Consider the following 25,020-nt stretch of genomic DNA (forward strand, 5'->3'; position numbering starts at 1 on the left):
GAGCAGCACATCTTGCAGCATTTCATGGGAGAGAACTGCGCCCAACCCAGGAGGCTGGAAATGGGGGAAGGAAGGGGTTTGGGAGGAGTGGGCACAGAGGTGCTAAGCATCCTGTAATGCTTAGGCAACTGCCCCAAGTACCAGCAGTGCTTCCCTTGAGAAACACTGCCAGATTAGCCCGACAGAAATGAGGAGCTTCTTGAAGGTAATTGCAGGGAAGTGGTATAATCATATTTAGGTTTTAGGACTCGCTGGCTGCAATGTAGAGAGGTTCAGGGCTGGGGGTAAGCGAACCAGGGAGAAAATCATGTAGTAACCCCTTCCAGTGCTCTGGACCAGGATGCCAACAGTGAGGAAGGTCCCCAGAGGGAACGGGCGTGTAGGGAGCCAGGTGCGTAGACAGACCTGGCAGCCATCAGCCAGGAGATGATAATTAAATCCACAAGAGTAGAAAGGGACTGTACAGAAGACCTGTGCAGGAGGAAGAAGTCCAAGCCCTTGGGGTTAGCCGAGGAGGGAGCCAAATGAACAGAGACCCAGAACTCGGGAGAAGCCAGGCTATTTTAAGAATTTTGTGCTTTAGAGCAATTGAAAGTTATTTAATGGTTTTACACAAGTTCAGATTTGGATATCTGGGGCATGGGGGTGGGGGCAGTTTGCTTGGTTTTTAGTTCCCTGGCCAGAGACTGAGTCTGGGCCCCAGCGGTGGGAGTCTACATCTTAGTCCCTGGTCTGCCAGGAAGCTCCCCAGATTTGTATTTGGAACAGATGAACCTGGTTGCTATGATGAGAATGAATTTGAGGAAGCAATAATGAAAGAAGGGAAGCCTTCCAGTATTAAGGCTAGAGACGGTGAAACAGTGAAGTTGGAGAGAAGCAATGCCTTTGATATTTGGAAAGTGAAACTGATGCGGGTTGGTGGTGGGTTTTATGTAGACAAAAAGCACAAGGTATCAGAGATGACTACATTCCTGATCTACATAACCAGATGAAATTATGTACTTCCATTCACTGAAATATGAAATAATGAAAGAGAATCAGGTCTCAGTGGTGACCCTGCATTCAGTATTCTGAGTATGAGGTACCTCGCAACATAGTCAAGGCAGGAGAAACGAAGACGGATATAATTGGTCGAGAGATGGTAGGTGACTTCATGGATATGGATAAAACTGCCAAGAAAAAAGCATAAGTGAGAAGGTGGCCAGAGGAGCACAGTGAACTTCCTTGGTGGTCCAGTGATTCAGACTCCATGCTTCCAACGCAGGGGGTACAGGTTCAATCCTTGGTTGGGGAACTAAGATGTCTTATGCTGCGTGGTGCAAAAATTTTATTTTAAAAAGGAGCAGTCAGAGATGCAGGAGGAAAACCAGATAAATGATCATGGAGTCAGCGGCAGTTTTTCATGGAGAATGGTCGTCACAAATGCTGGTTACCAAAGACATCAAGGAGAGCAGTTTCAGACAGCAGTGGGACCTGGACTGAAAAGCTTGAGGAGGTGAGGAAATAAAGACAAAAACCTAAATGTTTTTAAAAAGGTTTCCCCTGAAGAGATAAAGGATTGGGTAGTGATTGAGCAAGTAGAGAGATACCCAACCAGCTGAGAGGAAACAATAAACTCATGGGAGATTCCTGAGAAGATGGGAGAAAAAGAGGAGTCCAAATACAGCTGGAGAGACTGGCTTTTAGGAGGAGGAGGGCTAAACAGGTGAGAGGGAGAGGAGTTATGTGGCTGTAGACCACTTACAGGTGTGGTGGTAGGAATGTAAGGGCATCATAGCCAAGCATATGTTTCCTCTGTGAATAAACTCCTGTGGGACATCCAAGGGGCCAGTGGCACTATCCACCCAGCAGGTGGAGTTCAGGAGAGAGGACTGGGCTGGAGACAGTCGGAGTATCCCATGCTGAGAGTGGGAAGAACTCTTGGAATTAGGGGAAATGATCCATGGTTTCTAGCACTGGCCTTGAGGGTGCTCTGTAGCTAAGTATAGCGGGGAGGAAGAATATAGGCAAGGTCATTGAGAACAACAGACCATCAGCCTTCAGTCTGATCTGCAGTTCGGTACGCGTGGGTGGGGCCTGAGTGCCCGCGCTAAGAACCGCAGTGCCTGTTGCCCAGGGTGGTGGTCATGTTTGCTGCTTATGTTCCCAACACGTAGGGACCTCAACACAGTTTTGTGGTAGGAGGGTGACAGGGCCTGGGGCACAAGAGGACACACTAAGTCAGCCCCCGTCCTCCACCCCCACAACAGAATGTGCAAACACATTTCTGGGCAAAGAGAGGTGATGAGAATCAACTCAGTGGGCTTTCTAATAGGAATGGGGTGGCGATGAAAGGCGCCAATGTTAACTTTCTCAGGGCTAGTTTCTGAGGCCCCCAGTGTTGGTGGAAGCATTTCTGTAGCCCCAGTTCAGCCCCAGGACCGATCTTTTGGTGCTCATGGGAGAGAAGGTTTGGCAGCTTCAGGACTTTTCAGTACCCCAGTCGTCTCCCTTTTGCCCCCACCCCAGCCCACCTCTCCATAGCATGAGAACAAAAGGTGCTTTATTGCAATGTCTTTATTGCATTATTGGAGCAAGTTGGCCAGACTGTTCCCTCTTGGGGAAGGTAAAAAACAAAAAGACCAAAAAGTATCTCCCCTCGCCTTCCCCCCCACCCTCCCCTACAACTGCACAGCAATGTCTGAACACACCTGGTGACAAGAACAATTTGCAAAAGTGGTCTAGGAACTACATTATGAACTGTCCCAACACAAGACATATAGTTGGCTTCCTTGTGAATCAGATATTTTTACGTAACTACATGAATTTTTTTGACTACATCAAAGACAACAGAAGAATAGGTTTTTCACAAGTAACAACAGGGCACCAAAGTCACATGCTGCAATTTGTAAGGAAACAAGGTTGTTTTTCGTCACAAGTGGCTGGAGCTAGAGCAAGGCTGAGCAGTTGACAGCAGAGGGCCCAGCTAGGCCCCCATCTGGACCCCCTGCTTTGAGGCCACTGAAGCCTCACAGAGAGCTACCTAATAAGGAGTCTTAACTGGCAACAGAAAACACCTTGAAAAAACAGTAATTTGCCCAGATGCAGTTCTTGGCCCAAAAGGACCCATGAGGCTTGTTCCTTGCGGCAAGGAGACCCATTGAAGATACCACACTGGTTCTCAGAGCTTCTGCAAAGCCTGTGAGGGTCTCATCGAGGCTTGGAGACAGAGTAGGGGCGGTATCAGAAGTCCTCAATCTTGGCCAAATTAGGGGTAAGGACACTGCTAGTCTATACAGGCCTGAGCTATGGTCGAGGCTTAGTTAGCATCTGTGGCCAGATGGAGACAAAGCATTGTTCTGTGATGAAAGCTCCACCCAGAATAGATAGGCCTCTGACCAGTGTCCAGACAGCCTCGAGCTGCTTCCATGTTGGTGGCCAGCTTCCCTAGCCAGGAAGACAGTGAGCCCCTCTGGTCTTGGTCTGTTTCTTTACCCTCTGCCTCAATAAGACTGCACCGAAGATGCCAAGAGAGAATCCCAGGGTCCAGGTCATGGGGTAAGACATGGAGCTAAGTTCTGATGAAGGAGGCCAGGACCATAGAATAAAGGAGCTGCATACCACCCCTCCCAGTGGTTAGTAGACTGGTCCCTCTGCTATTTCCACTGGTCAAGATCAAGCAAATCATGTGGCAACCAGTCAGAAAAGAGACTCAAACTTCTCAAATGATCCCTACGTCTTAGTTCCCACAAAGCAACAAATTCAAGAATGAAAAACAGGAAAGCAACAAACAGGTGAAGGAATGTAGGACTTAAAAGTGAGTTGCTTCCTCCACAAGCCAGCCCAAGTGCAGGCGATAGACCGCGCTTGCTTGCTCCCTATGCGCCCTTAGTTAATGCTGCCTGGCAAGCAACACAGCATGGTTCAACACTACAGCATGTATCCTGGTTCTTGTTTTCTTTTAAGAGAGAACCAGAACACACTACATTTTAACACCAGAAAGAAGGCATTCCTGGCACCCCATCTTGAGCATCTAACTGTTTAAGGCACAAAGCCATCAGGCATGCCTCACAGTAGTTGGTCTGGCCTTATTTCTCAGTAAAACTCTTAGCAAGATTTCAATCTGGCCATCTGGGGAAGGAATGTCCAGCTGGCTGATATCAGTTAAGGGCTCAGGTTAGAACAGCGACACTGGAGGAGGTTTCATTTGTCTGCCTCATCCAATCCTGAAACTGCAGCGTAACCAAGGAAAAGCCAAAGATATGCCCCCTTTCCTTTCTGTCTTCATTGTTAGTAACGGGAGGTTCTCCCCCAAATTTTAATCTATGTTGTGGCACATTCTAGATCCTGTCACTAAGATAAGTGCTCAGGGAAAGCAAAATTTCTTTCTTTCATCCTCCAAACTAGAGCTTCCCTAGGTGTAAACCTGATTCAATAAGACTTGGATATTGGCTTCCCTACTCAACCAGGAAGCCTGGCTGCACAGCTTTGGGCTCCAACAGCTGACTCATTCGAGCCTATTGCAGCTCTAGGATTGGCTCAGAGGCAGCTGGACTCTTTTGTTTGTCAAATGAATGTTGACTGATAGGGGTGGAGCACGATGGAGGTGGGAGTAGACACTGCCCCAACTCCATCTGCCCAGCTTCACTCAGCTGGAAGGCTTAAACCACATGAAGCAGAAGGTTCCTGGCCTAAAGTCAGGCCCGCTAGAGCATGAGGACAGTCTGTGCACATCATCTTAATGGCAGGATCACAAAAAAGGCAAAGAACAGTTTCCAGATGACTTCAGCTAACAGTCTGAACGCCAAGCCATCCTTTCCTCTCCTTGCAGAAGTTTCAGCAACCACTGTCTGGAAGCACAAGGGTGGCATATGGCCCTTGCTGGGGACACCAGAGCCCCAGGCCTGTGACCTACTAAAGTCCCTGACCACACTGACTCCCTTCTAGCCACAGCCCTAGCCACCTATGGCTCCCCTGGCCCTACCCAGAAAAGGACAGGAGACGACGGGAAATTAAACACGTTGACTGTTTCTGCAGGGCCTTTCAACTTGTGGAAGCACAGAGAAGAATGTTGTTCTAGATCATTATTTGGTATATCAAGCCGTCTAAAAGCACTGGATTGCACCTTTTCTTTACTCATACACACAAGTTACAAAGGTTTCACACAACAGATCATTCTTTAGGCTAAGAAAACACCACCACACAGCACCAACTTCATTTTATAATTCAAAGCTCACCAGCCCACAAAAAGAACACTATTCCTCATCTCTGAGAAACAAGGGCAGGGCAAAAGGGAATTACACTGAGCAATTTTAGTGTCTGCTAAAACTAACAGTCTCTAGTTTTCCTTTTATTTTCAAGTTTTGGTTCAGAAGTGTGCGTTCGGACACTAGTGCCACCATCGCCCACCGCGCCTTGGCTGGCAGCAACCATTGTTTTGCTGGGACCAATACGGTTTCTAAACATAATGCTTTAGAGAGAGGAGCTACTGAGATGCTGACACCTGAACTATACTCATTAGGTACCTTCGGTTGAAAGTTTTTTTACCCACAGATTACAATTCTTTAAATGAAATCCCAAGCCTCCCCATTTTCCTTTGGTTGTCTTTTTCACCAAATGCCATTCTACCACTGAACCAAAACCACCTTCTTTTTGGGAGGAAGAGAGACCGCCAGACCAAAACAGACTCCCAACAGGGCCACACCCCTCCACAGTCTTAAAGCACCTTGGCCTCTCAGAAGAGGACAGGGCCTCCTCAGAGGCTTCCAGATACAACCCCCACCCCAATAGGCCTAACATGTTCTGCTGAGGGTGCCTGGCTAAGTGAAACAAAAACCCCAATGAAGGACTCTCCCAAAACCAGCATCTGCTCCCAGCTTCCTATGTCAGTGCAGTGGCACGGCTGATTCCCCGAGAACCCCAGGCCCCGTATGTCCCCATCCTGGCCGGCTGCTGCTCGGCCTCTCCACTTCACATTCACAGAATCACTTCTTGTGCAAAACAAGCAGTCTACGTAGAAAGAATGCCCTCATAGTCTAATAAAAACTGTAGAAAAATTCTGCCAGAGAGCCACTGCTCCCTGCTTATCTGCAGAGCGAGGGCATCTGTGCGTGGACAGGGTAGGCGAGCCTGACGTTGAGAGAGTCGTTGTGCTGCACGAGGGACGTCCGCTGGTAGTGGAGCACCAGCTCCTTCAGGGAGCCGTACAGGTTGTAGGGCTCCGCGAAGCCGTAGCCCCGAGCGGTGCTGTAGATGACGCAGTGCTTCACCTCCCCATCGGCGCTGCAACGACACAAGACAAGACCCCGCAGGGCATGAAGGCAGAGCGCAACACAAGGGGCCCTGAGACCAGAAGTCTGAGAGCGGCTGTTCTGCAAAGCAGCAGCCGCCTTCCGTCCATCGGAGCATCACACCCTCGTGTCCCCCCAGCCCCTTCCACACTGGTCACAGAGACACCCTTCACTTCCCAAGACTTGGTGGGGCTAAAATGGCTGGCTGCATTCGGTCACTCAGCTCTGGACCTAAATTAGGTAAGAATGCACTGGAGGGGGCAAACCAAACCAAAAAAAAAAAATTAATGTACAAATCAGTTGTTTTTAAAATAGTCACAAGATTGTGCAACAAGCACTACTAATTCCAGAATATTTTCATCACCCTAAAAAGAAACCACGTAGCCATCAGCATTCACTGTTTTCCTCCCTCCCGTTAGACCCTGGTGACCAGTAATCTACTTCCTGTCACTATGGCTTTGCCTATTCTGGACATTTTATATAAACAGAATCACACAGTATTACTCAATCTTTTGTCTGGCTACTTTCACTTGGCACATCATTCTCTAAGTTCTTTTATGTGGTATCATGTATTGAGACCTCATTTCTCCTCAGGGTTGACTAATATTCTATTGTATAGATATGCTACAATTTGGTTATCCATTCATCAATTTATGGGTCACTTGGATTGTTAACATTTTTTGGCTATAATGAATATTTATGTACAAGTTTTTGTATGGACACATGTTTTCAGTCCTCTTAGATGTATACCTACCTAACAGGGGAACTGTTGAATCATAAATGAAATAAACTTTTTGGGAATTCCCCAGCAGTCCAGTGGCAAGGACTCCTTGCTTTCACTGACATGGCCCCGGGCTCAATCCCTCGTTGGGGAACTAACATCCCACAAGCCACGTGGCATGTACCCCCACTCTGCCTGACAAAGAAAGTTAAACCTTTTGAGGAACTGCCAAACTGTTTTCTGAAGTGTTGCACCACTTTAAATTCCTGCCAGCAGCTTTCTCCACATCCCTGTCAACATTTGTTATTGTCCATCTTTTTGATTATAGTTACGTGGTATCTCATTGTAGTTTTGATTTACAGCTAATGACTAATAATGTTGAGCATCTTTTCATATGTTTATTAACCATCTTTATATCTTCTTTAAAGAAATGTCTATTTGCCGTTGCCCATTTTTAAACTGGGGCAGTATGTCCTTTTATTAAGAGTTCTTTACGTATTAGATACTAGTTGATTAGATGTATGATTTGCAAATATTTTCTCCCATTCTGTGGGTTGTCTTTCCACTTTCCCGATAGTGTCCTTTGATGCAGACAGTCTTTAATTGTGGGGAAGTCCAATTCATCTTTTTGTCCCTCGTGCTTTTGATGTGTAAGAGACCACTGGCCATTCCAAAGTGACAAAGATTTCTGCCTATTCCCTCCTAAGTGTTTTATCTTTTAGCCCTTACTTTTAGTTATATGACACATTTTGAGTTAGATTTTGTATGTGGCATGAACTGGGGGTCCAAATTCATCCTTTTGCACGTGGCTCACTTGCTATCCCAGCACCGTGTGTTGAAATGACTATTTTTTCCCCCTTTGAATGGTTTTGAGAACCTTGTTGAAAACAAACTGACCATAACTGTAGAGGGTTATCTCTTGGCTGTCATTTCTATTCATTGATTCACATGTTTAATCTTATGTTGTGCTGTGCTTACTTACTCAGTTGTGTCTGACTCTTTGCAACCCCATGGATTGTAGACTGCCAAGGCTCCCCTGTCCATGAAATTCTCCAGGCAAGAATACTGGAGTGGGTTGCCATTTTCTTCTCCAGGTAATATTCCCAACTCAGGGATCGAACCCGGATCTCCTGCATTGCAGGATTCTTTACCAGCAGAGCTATCAGGGAAGCCCTCAGTTCAGTTCAGTTCAATTCAGTTCAGTTGCTCAGTCATGTCCAACTCTTTGCAACCCCATGAAGAACAGCACGCCAGGCCTTCCTGTCCATCACCAACTCCCAGAGTCCACCCAAACCCATGTCCATTGAGTCGGTGATGCCATGCAACCATCTCATCCTCTGTAATCCCCTTCTCCTCCTGCCCTCAATCTTTCCCAGCATCACGGTCTTTTCAAATGAGTCAGCTCTTCGCATCAGGTGGCCAAAGTATTTGAGTTTCAGCTTCAACATCAGTCCTTCCAATGAACACCCAGGACTGATCTCCTTTAGGATGGACTGGTTGGATCTCCTTGCAGTCCAAGGGACTCTCAAGAATCTTCTCCAACACCACAGCTCAAAAGCATCAATTCTTCGGCGCTCAGCTTTCTTTATAGTCCAACTCTCACATCCATACATGACCACTGGAAAAACCATAGCCTTGACTAGATGGACCTTTGTTGGTAAAGTAATGTCTCTGCTTTTTAATATGCTCTCTAGGTTGGTCATAACTTTCCTTCCAAGGAGTAAGCGTCTTTTAATTTCATGGCTGCAGTCACTATCTGCAGTGATTTTGGAGCCCCCCAAAATAAAGTCTGACACTGTTTCCCCATCTATTTGCCATGAAGTGATGGGACCGGATGCTGCTCTGCTGCTGCTGCTAAGTCGCTTCAGTCATGTCCGACTCTGTGCAACCCCATGGACTGCAGCATCCAGGCCTCCCTGGCCATCACCAACTTCCGGAGTTTACTCAAATCCATGTCCATTGAGTCGGTGATGCCATGCAACCATCTCATCCTCTGTCATCCCCTTCTCCTCCTGCCCTCAATCTTTCCCAGCATCAGGGTCTTTTCAAATGAGTCAGTTCTTTGCATCAGAGGGCCAAAGTATTGAGTTTCAACTTCAACATCAGTCCTTCCAATGAACATTCAGGACTGATACCTTTAGGATGGACTGGTTGGGTCTCCTTGCAGTCCAAGTGACTCTCAAGAGTCTTCTCCAACACCACAGCTCAAAAGCATCAATTCTTTGGTGCTCAGCCTTCTTCACAGTCCAACTCTCACATCCATACATGACTACTGGAAAAACTATAGCCTTGACTAGATGGACCTTTGTTGGAAAAATAATGTCTCTGATTTTTAACATGCTGTCTAGGTTGGTCATAACTTCTATCTTATGTTAGTACTTCACAATTTTAATTACTACAACTTTGTAGTTAAGTTTTCAAATTGGGAGATGTACTTCAACTCTTTCTTGTTCCTTCAGGATTATTTTAGCTGCTCTGGATCCCCTGTATTATCATATCAATTTTAAGATCAGCTTGTCATTTCTGTACAAAGCCAGCTGGTACTGTTTATGGGGATTATACCGAACACACAGATCAATTTGGAAAGTACTGCCATCTATGAACATGGGATGTTTTCCCACTTATTTAGAATTTTTTTTAAGTTGTTTCAATGATGTTTCATAGTTTTCACTGTACAGCTCTTACACTTTAAACCTAGGCATTTTATCATTTTTATGCTATTACAAATAGTATGTTTTCATTTCATTTTCAGGTTGTTCACTGCTAGTATACATAAATACAACTAATTTTTGTTTTCTAATCTTTTAACCTGAACCCTGCTGAATGCATTTATTAGTTCTAATAGTTTACTTCTTCCTTTCTAATCTGGATGCCTTTTCTTTTTCTTGCCTAAATGTCTCAGCTAGAATTTTCTGTACAATAATTAGAAGTGGTGAGAAAAGACATCCTTAGTCTCTTCCTGCTCTTAAAAGTACTCAGTTTTTTACCACTAAGTATGATGTCAGCTGTCGGTTTTTCATGTCCTTTATCAGGTTGAGAAATGCCCGCCTATCTCTAGTTTTTTCAGTGTGTTTTAACAAATAACAGTGTAAAAATACTTCTTCTGAATCTACTGAAATAATTAGTAGATTTTTGTCAGTTGATTTTTGTCCTTAATCTATTTATATGGTTTATTTACACTGATTTTTTAATGTTGAATCAACTGGCATTCCTAAGATGAATTCTACTTAGTCATGGTTTATGATCCTTCTTATATGCTGCTGGAGTTGCTTTGCTACTGTTTTGTTAAAGATTTTTATGTCTATATTCATAAGGAATATGCCCTCATTAAACGAACTGTGACGTATTTGCTCCAATTTTTTTGAAAAGTCTGTGAAAGAACTGTATTAATTCTTTTTATAATGTTTGGTAGAATTCACCAGTAAAACTTACTAGACCTGGGGTTTTCTTTGTGGATAGTTTTTTAAATTAGTAATTCAATTTCTTTACTTATTATAGTTCTATTCAGATTTTCTACTTCCTGTTAAGTCAGTTTTGGTAGTCTGTGTGCTTCCAGGCATTTGTCTCTTTCATCTAGGTTGTTTAATTTGTTAGCATATAATTATTTGTAGCATTCCATCATTATTTTTTTTTAATCTCTGTAAGGACTACAACGAGTGTCCCCTCTTTCACCCTGATTTTACTAATTTGTGTCTTCTCTCTCTCCCCTGTATGTGTGTGTGAGAGTTTAGCTTTGTTGTTGTTCAGTCGTTAAGTCATGTCCAACTCTTTGCGACCCTATGGAATGCAGCATTACAGGTTCCTCTGTCCTTCACTATCTCCTGGACTTTGCTCAAATTCATGTGCATTGAGTTGGTTTGCTCAAACTCGTGTCTACTGAGTTGGTTCATTTCATCCTCTGCCACCTTCTTCTTTTGCCTTCAATCTTTCCCAGCATCAGGGTCTTTTCCAATGAGTCAGCTCTTTGCATCAGGTGGCCAAAGTATTGGAGCTTCAGCTTCAGCATCAGTCCTTCCACTGAATATTCAGGATTGATCTCCTTTAGGATTGACTGGTTTGATCTCCTTGCTATCCAAGGGACTCTAGAGAGTCTTTTCCAGTACCACAATTCAAAAGCATCAATTCTTTGGTGCTCAGCCTTCTTTATAGTCCAGCTCTCACATCTGTACATGACTAGTAGAAAAGAGGTTATCAATTTTATTCATCCCATCATCCCATCTTCCAGTTTCATTGATTTCCTCAATTATTTTCTATTCTCTATTTTATTTATTTCTGTTCTAATCTTTATTATTCCCTTCCTTCTGCTTGTTTGGGTTTAGTTTGCTCTTCTTTTTTCAGTTTCTTAAGGTAGAAGAAGGTAGGTTATTGATTTGAGAGCTTAAGTTATAAATTTCCCTCTTAGCACTGCTTTAGCTGTATTAGATAAGTTTCGCTATTCTGTGTTTCTCTTTTAACTCAAAGTATTTTCTAATTTCCCTTGTTTTCTTTTTTTAATCTATTGGTTATTTAGGAATATGTTATTTATTGTCCATTCTGTGAATTTCCCAAATTTCCTTATTTTTTATTTCTAATTTCTTTCCATTGTGATTATAGACAACATATTTTGTATGATTTCAACCCTATTTATTGAGACTTGTGGTCTAAAGTGTGGTCTAGCCTGGATAATGTTTCATGCGCACTTGAGAAAAATGTTGTGTTCTGCTGTTGTTAGGTGGAGTGTTCTAAAGATGTCTCTGTGTGTGTGTGGGTGAGTTCAATCGTGCCCAGCTGTTTGTGACCCCATGGACTGTAGTCCACCAGGCTCCTCTGTCCATGGAATTTTCCAGGCAAGAATACTAGAGCAGGTTGCTATTTCTTTCTCCAGGGGATCTTCCCGACCCAGGGATCAAATCCACACGTCTTACATCTCCTGCATTAGCAGGCTGGATCTTTACCACTAGCACTACCTATGTCTAGTTGTTTCATAGAGTTGTTCAAGTCTTCTGTTTCCTGGTTGATCTATATGTTCTATCCCTAATCAAATTTCTTACGCCAAATGGCAATAACAATGTAAGGATCACAACTGCTCACTACCTAACATAAACACATTCATTGTTGGCTACAGGTCTCTAGCCTGAGAAGGCTGTAGAGTTAAGCAAGTCCTTAACTTAGTCCTAAGTCAATTGAAAAATCACTATAAGCAGGCTTTCTATAGCCGCAGTGGCTGGCAAACAAGTGGAAGTCTGTGATGCCAGACTCTTTTGCTTCCAATGTCCCCCAAGGTAAACCCCAATATACGACTGAAGCTGGTTTTCATAGGCAACAGAAATCCACACTACTGGTCAAGTCTATGGCTAAAGGGAAGGGAAAAATAATACCACTCCCCAAGATACTCAAGCTGCTCCCTGGTTTCTCAGGAACTACCCAAGCTGCTGAACAGCACCTTCCACCAGCCAAGTCCTTAACCCACAAGGCTGCCACCCAGGGACCTGGATAAGGGTGAGGGGCTGATGCACTGAGCTTACTGTCTTCTTTTTATCGTTCTTACAGATCTCAGATCCCACAAGAGCCATCTTCTCCTGCCATTTCCACTCAGATAACTTGAGGATCTGAGCCCAGATCACAAAGAAATGAAATGTTTCACATAGCTCTATCCAGGGATAACACTAATCGAATACCTCCCTTACATTTTGCCCACAGACACCCCACTATTCATCCTTTCCACGTCCAGCTCAACACCATCTCTTCCACAGAATCTCCCAACCCTTTCTCCACCAGACTCAGTTCCTCATGCACACAGCCTACTGGTGATAACTATGTCACGGTGATTTCATTTATCCTGGACATTTAACTGTGAAATGAAGAAAGCGTGGTGCCAAAAAAAAAAAAATGTGGGTTTTGAAACCAGGTAAAGCCGGATTCAAACTCCGCATGACAGAGATAGATTGCTAAGGATAAGATGATCATGTAAAGCACTCTGTTAATACAAGTGTCTTTTGTCTAGCCTCACCACTTTGTCCTCAGATCATTTGTGATCCTTGCTTGCCTTCTAGCCTGTCCAGCAGAAGCATCATCATAATACTACTAGTAAACAACATTTACTTATTATGTTCCAGCACTGATCAAAGCATATTATATCACATATATTAACTCATGTGATAGTTTAAAAACCCTTAAGTAGATATTACTATTATGCTTATTTTATAAAGAAACTAGGAAAAGAAAAGTTAAGTAATTTACCCTAGGTCACATGTATGGTTAAGTAGTAGAGTCAGGATTTGAATCCTGTATATCTGATCCCAAAGCTTCTCTCATGACCATCATACTATACCTCCTCTCTAGGTATTGGTCATTGTCAATGAAAACATATTAATAGCATAAAAAATACATATATATATATTCCTTAAAAAGGCAACTGTTTTATATATATATGCTATACATAATATATAAATATATATTATATATGTTTTATAAATATATATTTATATATAACAGCAAAATCTGACTAAGGCATAGTTAGTTGTCCCTAGAATTTCACTTTCCATTAAAAGGAAAATAAGCTTTTCCAAACAGTCATAAGAAAACATCCAACATTTTCTATCACTAACTCAACACAATACTATTTAAGTACAAAACTTAGATAGTTTTTCTTCTGAAGTAAAAACAGTTCTATTCAATCAAGTCTTCATAATCTAACAACGAAAGCCAAGTTAGGCATGCAGGAGACTACTAAAGAATTAAGTGATCTTTTCAATTGAAAAATCTCCCAATTATTTTTCAGATACCTGAAATCCAACAACGAACAACTGCAGGGCCTAGCCTGCTTACCATTTAAATTAAAATCCCCCAAATAATTTCAGATTATATATCTCCTAAAGCAACTAACTTTTCTTTGTACAAATATTAAAGGTCTAAGCCATGGTTACTCATTTTACCATACTTCAACTAATTTGATCTGAACTTTATGAGTGGTTGACTTTCTATTAATCAATGTAGAAGTTTTGAAAAGGTTATATCCCCAGAGAAGACTTACACCACAGAGCAAGCATAACATCCTTTCTTGCTACTCTCACGGATTAAGAATGCACCGTCAGGTTTCCCATAGAGCAAGTCCTCTGCTTGTACTCGGTTGATATCCTCAACAAACCAGGTTTTCTCATCATAATGGGGCAGGTTTTCATCTTCCTCATTGATAAAATAGGTCCTAAAAATTAAATGTTAAAATATTATTCTAACAATCAGTTTACTTATATCTAAAAGCAAATTCACGAATAAAACTCTCTCCTAAATCTTAACCACAAAATAACAAAGTAGAATTGCAAGTAGTTGGATTTTTGAAAAATAATTTCAAAAAATAAGATTAAAAAAAATTTCATTATTTGCTATCACGCAGAAAGCACAAAATTCACGTGTCTCATCCAAGACTCTGACTTCTGACTGTCTAAATGAGCAATGCTTAAGTATCCAGGTTTCACATGGTTTGGCAGGTCTGTGAACTCAAGTGCCTACAGCATACTCATGAAGCAAATCAATTTAAAGAGGTGCAAAGTCCTTGATTCAAATGTCCTCAAATAACAGAAAGGACATTTGCTCAAGCAACTCAGCAAGCATTAAAAGGCCCATGTCTTACACTGGCAACAAAGCCCTCTGACGGAAAGGTACAGTGAGAACTTACTCATCAGCATCCTCATTCTTGATTCCCAGCCAGGCATTTAGGCGCTTCTGTCTCACTCCTTTGTGATTGAGCCACCTGCCCAAAGAAAGACACCAGTGTCAGCATCGGTGCAAAGGAAACACATCCAAGCCAACCAAACATCCAGGCCCAAGAGCTTGCTTTCCCCAGTCCCACTAAGAATGGCTAGAGATTTCCCTAAAATTAATAGTTTCTCTATTACTTTTCCTTCAACTTTCAGCAAAAAGGCAGAAACAGAAAGCTACTTGAAATTAGGCATGTCCCTCATTTTTCACTTTCCTTTTCTAGAAGGTTTTATCACCACAAGCACACACATCCTTGCACTCAAACACCATTGGACAGCTGTTTTTGAAATCGTTAGTTAGGTGAGCATGTGTCACATTTGCAATCTCCACTGAGCCACAGGATGCAATTCCTCCATGGCCTACTGTTAATACATTGAGTTTCAAATTCTAAAACAGAATTTCAAGGTCTATTTTTACACCCAAAGCAAGCCACAAGAAATTCAGGGTAGCAATCTGAGTAATTAATACAAATTTACTTCATCACAGTATTTTAAAATATACCAACATTTTAGATGTAAAGTGATATAAACCATTTCATTTAGCTTCACTGAGATGGACGATGGCCTAAAACTTGAGTATAAAAACTCTTTCATTCATCATCATCCCCCAACCACATCCCTGTTCATTCAGAGGACAACCCTAATTGTCCCAACTAAGGCAGTCCACCAGTCACTCTCTACACTTTTCCTTATTTTCCTTATCACGTATAAAACAATACATTCTAGAGACAAAACCTGAACAAAGCATCAAAGACCTAACATCCAATTAGCATTCTGTTACTAATTATGTGGTCCTTTTTTGTTTGTTTATTCTATAAAAGATATAAAGTTGAAGTTATAACATAAATTCAGTGCGTATAAGATGAACTTATTCTCTTTACATTCAGTTTCATTTTCAACTTAAAATCTCTAATCAAACTATAATTTTGTTTACTATGTACTATGACATCTCACTTAGTTTTTATCAGTTAGGGTCTTAGCTAGAAGGATAAGGCACAGTCAAACTGGTAGCTAGGAGAGTTGACTATTTACAAAGGCCTGGAGATGTTTTAGAGAAACTCCCTGGGGCTAGCAATAGTGTGAGGCCAAGGTATCCTGGAATTGAAGAATCAGCTGTAGAGAGCAGTGACCTGAACCCAGAGAGGACCATTTGGGGAGTGCCACCTTTGGTACAAAATGAGGACACAGCCATCTCACAGGGATCACAAGGGGAAGAAGTTAGAATATAAAATATTCTTACTTTCCTTTCCTTCTGCCCTCTCATCTCCTGCCAGTGCCTTCAAATGGCCAAAGCTAATGAGAAGCCAGAGGGCAGAGAGATCCGCTTTCTTAGGCACAGAGCAGGGTAGAAAAAGAAGAGTAGAAATTGTGAAGGCAGATGGAAAATTCCAGCACACCCAATGAAATGGATTAACAAATGGACTTTTTTCCCAGAACCTATGATCCTCTGATAAAGAGACGGTTTCCTGTACTCAAGGACTGTTTGCACAGCATAAGAGGATGGCTTACTTAGGATACATTTTAAGGTAAGATTAAACTAACTTTTGTAGTCACAATCTGTACCTTAACTTAACAATTATTGGCATGGTAATATCCTTCAGAATTCCTTATACACACTGCTGCCCCACCTCGCCTCTCTAATTTTATATTTGGGAAGTTGACTTTGGAACTATGTGTAAGATGATATTTATTCAAATTAAGTTTTATGATATTCAATCTGGATCATAGTTTCACTCTCCTGAAATCTTTCTAGTCTCTAATATCTTACCATCTATCTGATCAGCTGTTTCTCCCAGCTTTTAAAAATAAGATCAGCTGCTAATGACCATCTGATGTTTGATAACAGTGCGAGTTAGGGCACTGCTGTGGATGGACTGACGCCCTACACAGAGGCTGCTCTAGGACGGCAGTGATCATAGTTTGTCAGTCAAGATAGACGGAGCTGTACCATGGCAAGTTATTCTTTATTTTGAATTTATGAATTTAGGTTTACGAAAACCAGGAAAAGGAAGCAATAATCATGAAAACTAACTCCTAATGGAAAAGAATTGCAAATGAACCCCTTTTATAAAAAAGGAATTTTAAAGGTTTTTCGGAAATTCCCTGGTGGTTCAGTGGTTAGGACTTGGCACTTTCGTTGTCATGGGTCTGGCTTCAATCCCTGATTGGGGAACCAAGATCCTGCAAGCCACGGATGGCACAGCCAAAAATAAAATTAAAATAAATAAAGGCTTTTATATTTAAGAAATATTTTTTTCTAAAGAACAGCAGGAGAGATAAGAAAGCCTTCCTCAGTGATCAATGCAAAGAAATAGAGGAAAACAATAGAATGGGAAAGACTAGAGATCTCTTCAAGAAAATTAGAGATACCAAGGGAACACTTCAAGAAAAGATGGGCTCAATAAAGGACAGAAATGGTATGGACCTGACAGAAGCAGAAGACATTAAGAAAAGGCAGCAAGAATACACAGAAGAACTGTACAAAAAAGATCTTCACAACCCAGATAATCATGATGGTGTGATTACTCACCTGGAGCCAGATCCTGGAATGTGAAGTCAAGTGGGCCTTAGGAAGCATCACTATGAACAAAGCTAGTGGAGGTGATGGAATTCCAGTTGAGCTATTTCAAATCCTAAAAGATGATGCTGTGAAAGTGCTGCACTCAATATGCCAGCAAATGTGGAAAACTCAGCAGTGGCCACAGGACAGGAAAAGGTCAGTTTTCATTCCAGTTCCAAAGAAAGGCAATGACAAAGAATGCTCAAACTACTGCACAATTGCACTCATCTCACAGGCTAGTAAAGTAATGTTCAAAATTCTCCAAGCCAGGCTTCAGCAATATGTGAACTGTGAACTTCCTGATGTTCAAGCTGGTTTTAGAAAAGGCAGAGGAACCAGAGATCAAACTGCCAACATCTGCTGGATCATGGAAAAAGCAAAAGAGTTCCAGAAAAACATCTATTTCTGCTTTCTTGACTATGCCAAAGCCTTTGACTGTGTGGATCACAATAAACTGTGGAAAATTCTGAAAGAGATGGGAATACCAGACCACCTGATCTGCCTCCTGAGAAATCTGTATGCAGGTCAAGAAGCAACAGTTAGAACTGGACATGGAACAACAGACTGGTTCCAAATAGGAAAAGGAGTACGTCAAGGCTGTATATTGCCACCCTGCTTATTTAACTTATGTGCAGAGTACATCATGAGAAATGTTGGGCTAGATGAAGCACAAGCTGGAATCAAGATTGCTGGGAGAAATATCAATAACCTCAGATATGCAGATGACACCACCATTATGGCAGAAAGCGAAGAGGAACTAAAGAGCCTCTTGAGGAGAGTTAAAGAGGAGAGTGAAAAAGTTGGCTTAAAACTCAACATTCAGAAAACTAACATCACAGCATCTGGTCCCATCACTTCATGGGTAATAGATGGGGAAACAGTGGCTGACTTTATTTTTGGGGGCTCCAAAACCACTGCAGATGGTGACTGCAGCCATGAAATTAAAAGACGCTTACTCCTTGGAGGGAAAGTTATAACCAACCTAGACAGCATATTAAAAAGCAGAGACATTACTTTGCCAACAAAGGTCTGTCTAGTCAAGGTTATGGTTTTTCCAGTGGTCATGTATGGATGTGAGAGTTGGACTGTAAAGAAAGCTGAGCATCGAAGAATTGATGCTTTTGAGCTGTGTTGTTGGAGAAGACTCTTGAGAGTCCCTTGGACTGCAAGGAGATCCAACCAGTCCACCCTAAAGGAGATTAGTCCTGGGTGTTCATTGGAAGGACTGATGTTGAAGCTGAAACTCAAATACTTTGGCCACCTGATGAGAAGAGCTAACCCATCTGAAAAGACCGTGATGCTGGGAAAGATTGAGGGCAGGAGGATAAGGGGACGACAGAGGATCAGATGGTTGGATGGCATCACTGACTCAATGGACATGAGTTTGTGTAGGCTCCGGGAATTGGTGATGGACAAGGAGGCCTGGTGTGCAGCAGTTCATGGGGTCGCAGAGTCGGACATGACTGAGTGACTGAACTGAACTGACTTATATTTAAGAAATGAAATCCTGATTTAGGCATTCAAGAATATTCTAGAAACAGTACACTGGAATCTCAGCAGAAGAAAAATCTCAAAAAGTCCTTATGGGCTATATATATAGCAAGAAGTCAGAGAAATGGCCACACGCATAGGGGACTTGATGAACTAATGACAGTCTCTTCTTAGGTGCTGCAGAATTCCAACCTATTCCAACTTCAAAACAGAACCAAAGAGAGGTCGTATTCAGTATCAGGTAGCAGTACAACCAGTCTCTTCCAGGACTGACTATACAATTTCAGTGTTAGAGCAGATCAAGCCCATCAATCCTAGTGTTGTCTTTGGTAGAAACATCAAAGCATGGAGTATGGACACTGGACTGTTCTCCCTGAAGCAATGGTTCCAAAAGAGGAAATGGTTTCTGTGTCTCCCTAAACATTCTAGCAGGATATAAGTAGGTCATGGCTTATCACCCATGATAGTACCTAAATTCTATTTTATATTTAGCTTACAGAACTTGTTAAACGAATTTTCAAGGTCTAGTTTGCCATACTTAGTCATGCACCTAGAAATGGCAGGTTTCTCAGTATCTCATCACTTTCCAGGGCAAAGAAATGCTTCCATTCATTCCTTTGGTCCATGGCACAGCCTTCTGGGGCTTTTCTTTAGCTTCATCATGTGACCAGAACCATATAAATATTCCAAGAGCAGACACACCCTGCTTGTATACAAAGCCACCTCCTGGCCTTGCTTCCAAAGCTCTTCTGTATGCTTGTGTGCTTGCTTGACTCTTTGGCCACAGTAGCAAACTGAAAGATCTCTAGAGAGGAGTGTTATTAAAAACTACTCAGTAATTGTTTGCTTCCGAAACAATCACCTTCAACTTTCCTCTCCAAAAACTCAGCCAATGTTCCAACCTTGAAACTTGTATTTTATCCCCTCCCTCCTTCTCACACAAAGAAACCCTGAAGTCTATAGAAAACCCAGTCAGAGGTCTTTACTCTGTTTCCTCCTGCCAAGGAGTTTGAACTGTGTTACATGCGTGAAAGTCACCCATAAACATATTACAAAACAGTCTATTCATTACCTAGAACTAAACCTAATACATTTTTCTTTCTCACTGATTATGTCCTTCTATGAAGCAGTCATCCAGCCTAAAAATCTAATTGATATATCTTGTTCTGATAATATATCTTTCCATCTATACTTAGATAATATCCCTGCTGCTGCTGCTGCTAACTCGCTTCAGTCGTGTCCAACTCTGTGCGACCCCATAGATAGCAGCCCATCAGGCTCCCCCGTCCCTGGGATTCTCCAGGCAAGAACACTGGAGTGGGTTGCCATTTCCTTCTCCAATGCATGAAAGTGAAAAGTGAAAGTGAAGTCACTCAGTCGTGTCCAACTCTAGCAACCCCATGGACTGCAGCCTCCCAGGCTCCTCCATCCATGGGATTTTCTAGGCAAAAGTACTGGAGTGGGGTGCCAATCTAGCTAAATCATATAACATTCCATCACTCCTCAGGTGTGCCATTTTTCATAAGTGCTTTCAAATATTTCTATTACTTTTTTTTAAATTTTTTGTTTTTATTATTTTATTATTTTTTTATTTATTTATTTTTTCTAATTTTATTTTATTTTTAAACTTTACATAATTGTATTAGTTTTGCCAAATATCAAAAGGAATCCGCCACAGGTATACATGTGTTCCCCATCCTGAACCCTCCTCCCTCCTCCCTCCCCATACCATCCCTCTGGGCCGTCCCAGTGCACCAGCCCCAAGCATCCAGCATCGTGCATCAAACCTGGACTGGCAACTCGTTTCCTACATGATATTTTACATGTTTCATTGCCATTCTCCCAAATCTTCCCACCCTCTCCCTCTCCCACAGAGTCCATAAGACTGTTCTATACATCAGTGTCTCTTTTGCTGTCTCGTACACCGGGTTATTGTTACCATCTTTCTAAATACCATATATATGCGTTAGTATACTGTATTTATGTTTTTCCTTCTGGCTTACTTCACTCTGTATAATAGGCTCCAGTTTCATCCACCTCATTAGAACTGATTCAAATGTATTCTTTTTAATGGCTGAGTAATACTCCATTGTGTATATGTACCACAGCTTTCTTATCCATTCATCTGCTGATGGACATCTAGGTTGCCTCCATGTCTTGGCTATTATAAACAGTGCTGCGATGAACATTGGGGTACACGTGTCTCTTTCCCTTCTGGTTTCCTCAGTGTGTATGCCCAGCAGTGGGATTGCTGGATCATAAGGCAGTTCTATTTCCAGTTTTTTAAGGAATCTCCACACTGTTCTCCATAGTGGCTGAACTAGTTTGCATTCCCACCAACAGTGTAAGAGGGTTCCCTTTTCTCCACACCCTCTCCAGCATTTATTATTTGTAGACTTTTGGATCGCAGCCATTCTGACTGGTGTGAAATGGTACCTCATAGTGGTTTTGATTTGCATTTCTCTGATAATGAGTGATGTTGAGCATCTTTTCATGTGTTTGTTAGCCATCTGTATGTCTTCTTTGGAGAAATGTCTATTTAGTTCTTTGGCCCATTTTTTGATTGGGTCGTTTATTTTTCTGGAGTTGAGCTGTAGGAGTTGCTTGTATATTTTTGAGATTAGTTGTTTGTCGGTTGCTTCATTTGCTATTATTTTCTCCCATTCTGAAGGCTGTCTTTTCACCTTGCTAATAGTTTCCTTTGATGTGCAGAAGCTTTTAAGGTTAATTAGGTCCCATTTGTTTATTTTTGCTTTTATTTCCAATATTCTGGGAGGTGGGTCATAGAGGATCCTGCAGTGATGTATGTCGGAGAGTGTTTTGCCTATGTTCTCCTCTAGGAGTTTTATAGTTTCTGGTCTTACGTTTAGATCTTGAATCCATTTTGAGTTTATTTTAGTGTATGGTGTTAGAAAGTGTTCTAGTTTCATTCTTTTACAAGTGGTTGAGCAGATTTCCCAGCACCACTTGTTAAAGAGATTGTCTTTAATCCATTGTATATTCTTGCCTCCTTTGTCAAAGATAAGGAAAGATAAGGAAAGAAATAAGCAAAGATAAGGAAAGAAATCTTAAAAATTAGAGCAGAAATAAATGCAAAAGAAACAAAAGAGACCATAGCAAAAATCAACAAAACCAAAAGCTGGTTCTTTGAAAGGATAAATAAAATTGACAAACCATTAGCCAGACTCATCAAGAAACAAAGGGAGAAAAATCAAATCAATAAAATTAGAAACGAAAATGGAGAGATCACAACAGACAACACAGAAATACAAAGGATCATAAGAGACTACTATCAACAATTATATGCCAATAAAATGAACAACATGGAAGAAATGGACAAATTCTTAGAAAAGTACAACTTTCTAAAACTCGACCAGGAAGAAATAGAAAATCTTAACAGACCCATCACAAGCATGGAAATTGAAACTGTAATCAAAAATCTTCCAGCAAACAAAAGCCCAGGTCCAGACGGCTTCACAGCTGAATTCTACCAAAAATTTAGAGAAGAGCTAACACCTATCCTGCTCAAACTCTTCCAAAAAATTGCAGAGGAAGGTAAACTTCCAAACTCATTCTATGAGGCCACCATCACCCTAATACCAAAACCTGACAAAGATCCCACAAAAAAAGAAAACTACAGGCCAATATCACTGATGAACATAAATGCAAAAATCCTTAACAAAATTCTAGCAATCAGAATCCAACAACACATTAAAAAGATCATACACCATGACCAAGTGGGCTTTATCCCAGGGATGCAAGGATTCTTCAATATCTGCAAATCAATCAATGTAATACACCACATTAACAAATTGAAAAATAAAAACCATATGATTATCTCAATAGATGCAGAGAAAGCCTTTGACAAAATTCAACATCCATTTATGATAAAAACTCTCCAGAAAGCAGGAATAGAAGGAACATACCTCAACATAATAAAAGCTATATATGACAAACCCACAGCAAACATTATCCTCAATGGTGAAAAACTGAAAGCATTTCCTCTAAAGTCAGGAACAAGACAAGGGTGCCCACTTTCACCATTACTATTCAACATAGTTTTGGAAGTTTTGGCCACAGCAATCAGAGCAGAAAAAGAAATAAAAGGAATCCAAATTGGAAAAGAAGAAGTAAAACTCTCACTATTTGCAGATGACATGATCCTCTACATAGAAAACCCTAAAGACTCCACCAGAAAATTACTAGAAATAATCAATGACTATAGTAAAGTTGCAGGATATAAAATCAACACACAGAAATCCCTTGCATTCCTATACACTAATAATGAGAAAACAGAAAGAGAAATTAAGGAAAAAATTCCATTCACCATTGCAATGGAAAGAATAAAATACTTAGGAATATATCTACCTAAAGAAACCAAAGACCTATATATAGAAAACTATAAAACACTGGTAAAAGAAATCAAAGAGGACACTAACAGATGGAGAAATATACCATGTTCATGGATTGGAAGAATCAATATAGTGAAAATGAGTATACTACCCAGAGCAATTTATAGATTCAATGCAATCCCTATCAAGCTACCAACAGTATTCTTCACAGAGCTAGAACAAATAATTTCACAATTTGTATGGAAATACAAAAAACCTCGAATAGCCAAAGCGATCTTGAGAAAGAAAAATGGAGCTGGAGGAATCAACCTACCTGACTTCAGGCTCTACTACAAAGCCACCGTTATCAAGACAGTATGGTACTGGCACAAAGACAGAAATATAGATCAATGGAACAAAATAGAAAGCCCAGAGATAAATCCACGCACATATTTCTATTACTTAAATAGAGAATTTTTCCCTTAAAAATAAAAACTCTTCAATGGACTATTCTGTATACTTACTTGCAGGTTCCCACTTTTAGTTTCCTTGCCTGTCAGGGGTAATTTCTATTTCTACGGTTTTTCTAGGTAACCAAAGATTCTGGGTTTTGTGTTTTAGGCAAACTTTAATTAATCTGCACTTTTTAAGCTCCATCACTGTTCATTTGTATGGATTAGAGCCCTACCTCCTGATCGGTCCCACACGCTTGACTTTAGTTGACTGTAACACCCTACTACTAACAGGACCACTCTCCTAAATTCTTACAGTCCCGCTGGCCAGGTCTCAATTACAAATCTCTTCTTCTACCTCTAATGTCTCTCGTGCAGCAGGATCAGGTGGTGCCAGGGTGTCCTCCCCACAGGCCCAGAATACTCACACAAGGTGCTGATCTCGGATCTTGCGCAGCTGGATCAGGTCAGGTTTGATACTATTCATTTTTTTATCTATTTCTCGGTTATCCAAAGCTTGTTTCTTCAAATCCTGTTCAAGACGCATTTTGCTATCATGAATCTCACCCAGACGTGATTTCAGCTTGTCATAATTCATCATAATTCTGTGAAAATATTTGACATATTAAGGTTAAAACAGAAACCAAGCAGAAGCGTTCTACAGCATGCACACGGTCTAACACCCTCAATGTGGTGGACATCTGCTGTTTTTGCCTGGCACATCTTTATTCTCACCCCTCTGGGAAGAGCACTGTCATGTTCCCTGTAGCGAAGGGCTCCTGTTCCCATCTCAGATTCATTGGTGAACATCACACAACCCCTCCTGGCCAAGAAAAGTGTTCTCTTCCATCCTATCCCAGCCTCAGGCCACAGTGACTTGTTCAGAAATCAGAATAATACACAAAGTAATCCAATGACAGTCAAATCTAGGGCTCTTGCTAGCAATATTGTAGACAGATTCTCTCTTTCCACTGAGATTGTTAAGTTGTTAACATGTGATTCTTAGTCTCCCAACAGTTTATACTACTGCCTTGAAGGGAAAGCCTGCCTGAGGATGAAGCCAACACAGAAGAAAACTGAGCCAACAGACAGAGAATGAGGAGAATCCGGACGACATTGTTTGGGCCCTGGCCCCAGCCATGACTGAACGAGTAAAGCTGGGTTACTATGTGAACTAAATGTGCTCACAACATGTAAAAGGACCAGTGTCTGGGACATCTTGGTAAAGCACTCAGTAGAGGATGGCCCTAAGCTTTTCCACCACACAAAGTTTTGCCGTGCTCTGAACCCTAAGGCAACAACTGTCCACATTACTCACTTGTCACTCGATAATAAACAGTTGTATATTACCATTAAAACTTCATCATGATACTTTAACTCCCTATGCAACTAATCTACAAGTTCTTTTCCATTTCTTCATTATTAATAATGGTCACTTGTTGGTACTGTAATGTCAAGAC

General features: G+C 41.5%; 1 protein-coding gene and 1 long non-coding RNA gene across 3 annotated transcripts in view; one reads left to right on the top strand and one right to left on the bottom strand.

Annotated features, from left to right (window-relative positions):
* The first annotated feature begins 744 nt into the window (after positions 1-744).
* On the top strand, positions 745-23,969 carry LOC147375246 (uncharacterized). The gene is made up of 3 exons (XR_015158398.1): positions 745-1,495; positions 16,161-16,252; positions 23,939-23,969. It is a non-coding gene; the product is annotated as an uncharacterized LOC147375246 (long non-coding RNA).
* Positions 2,539-25,020, bottom strand: part of PIK3R3 (phosphoinositide-3-kinase regulatory subunit 3) — a 107,190-nt gene continuing 84,708 nt past the window's right edge. For both annotated transcript variants that reach the window (XM_086386351.1, XM_086386343.1), the window contains exons 7-10: positions 23,989-24,165; positions 14,645-14,719; positions 14,003-14,173; positions 2,539-6,261 (exon numbers count right to left, since the gene is read on the bottom strand). In XM_086386351.1, the coding sequence (XP_086242477.1) occupies positions 6,063-6,261; positions 14,003-14,173; positions 14,645-14,719; positions 23,989-24,165 (622 nt within the window). In that variant the 3' untranslated portion in view covers positions 2,539-6,062. The remainder of the gene's footprint in view (positions 6,262-14,002; positions 14,174-14,644; positions 14,720-23,988; positions 24,166-25,020) is intronic.

This window comes from Bos grunniens, chromosome 3 (assembly GCF_055505025.1).
Source record: "Bos grunniens cultivar Pamir isolate PY7600 chromosome 3, Bosgru_T2T1.0, whole genome shotgun sequence".
Taxonomy (NCBI): domain Eukaryota; kingdom Metazoa; phylum Chordata; class Mammalia; order Artiodactyla; family Bovidae; genus Bos; species Bos grunniens.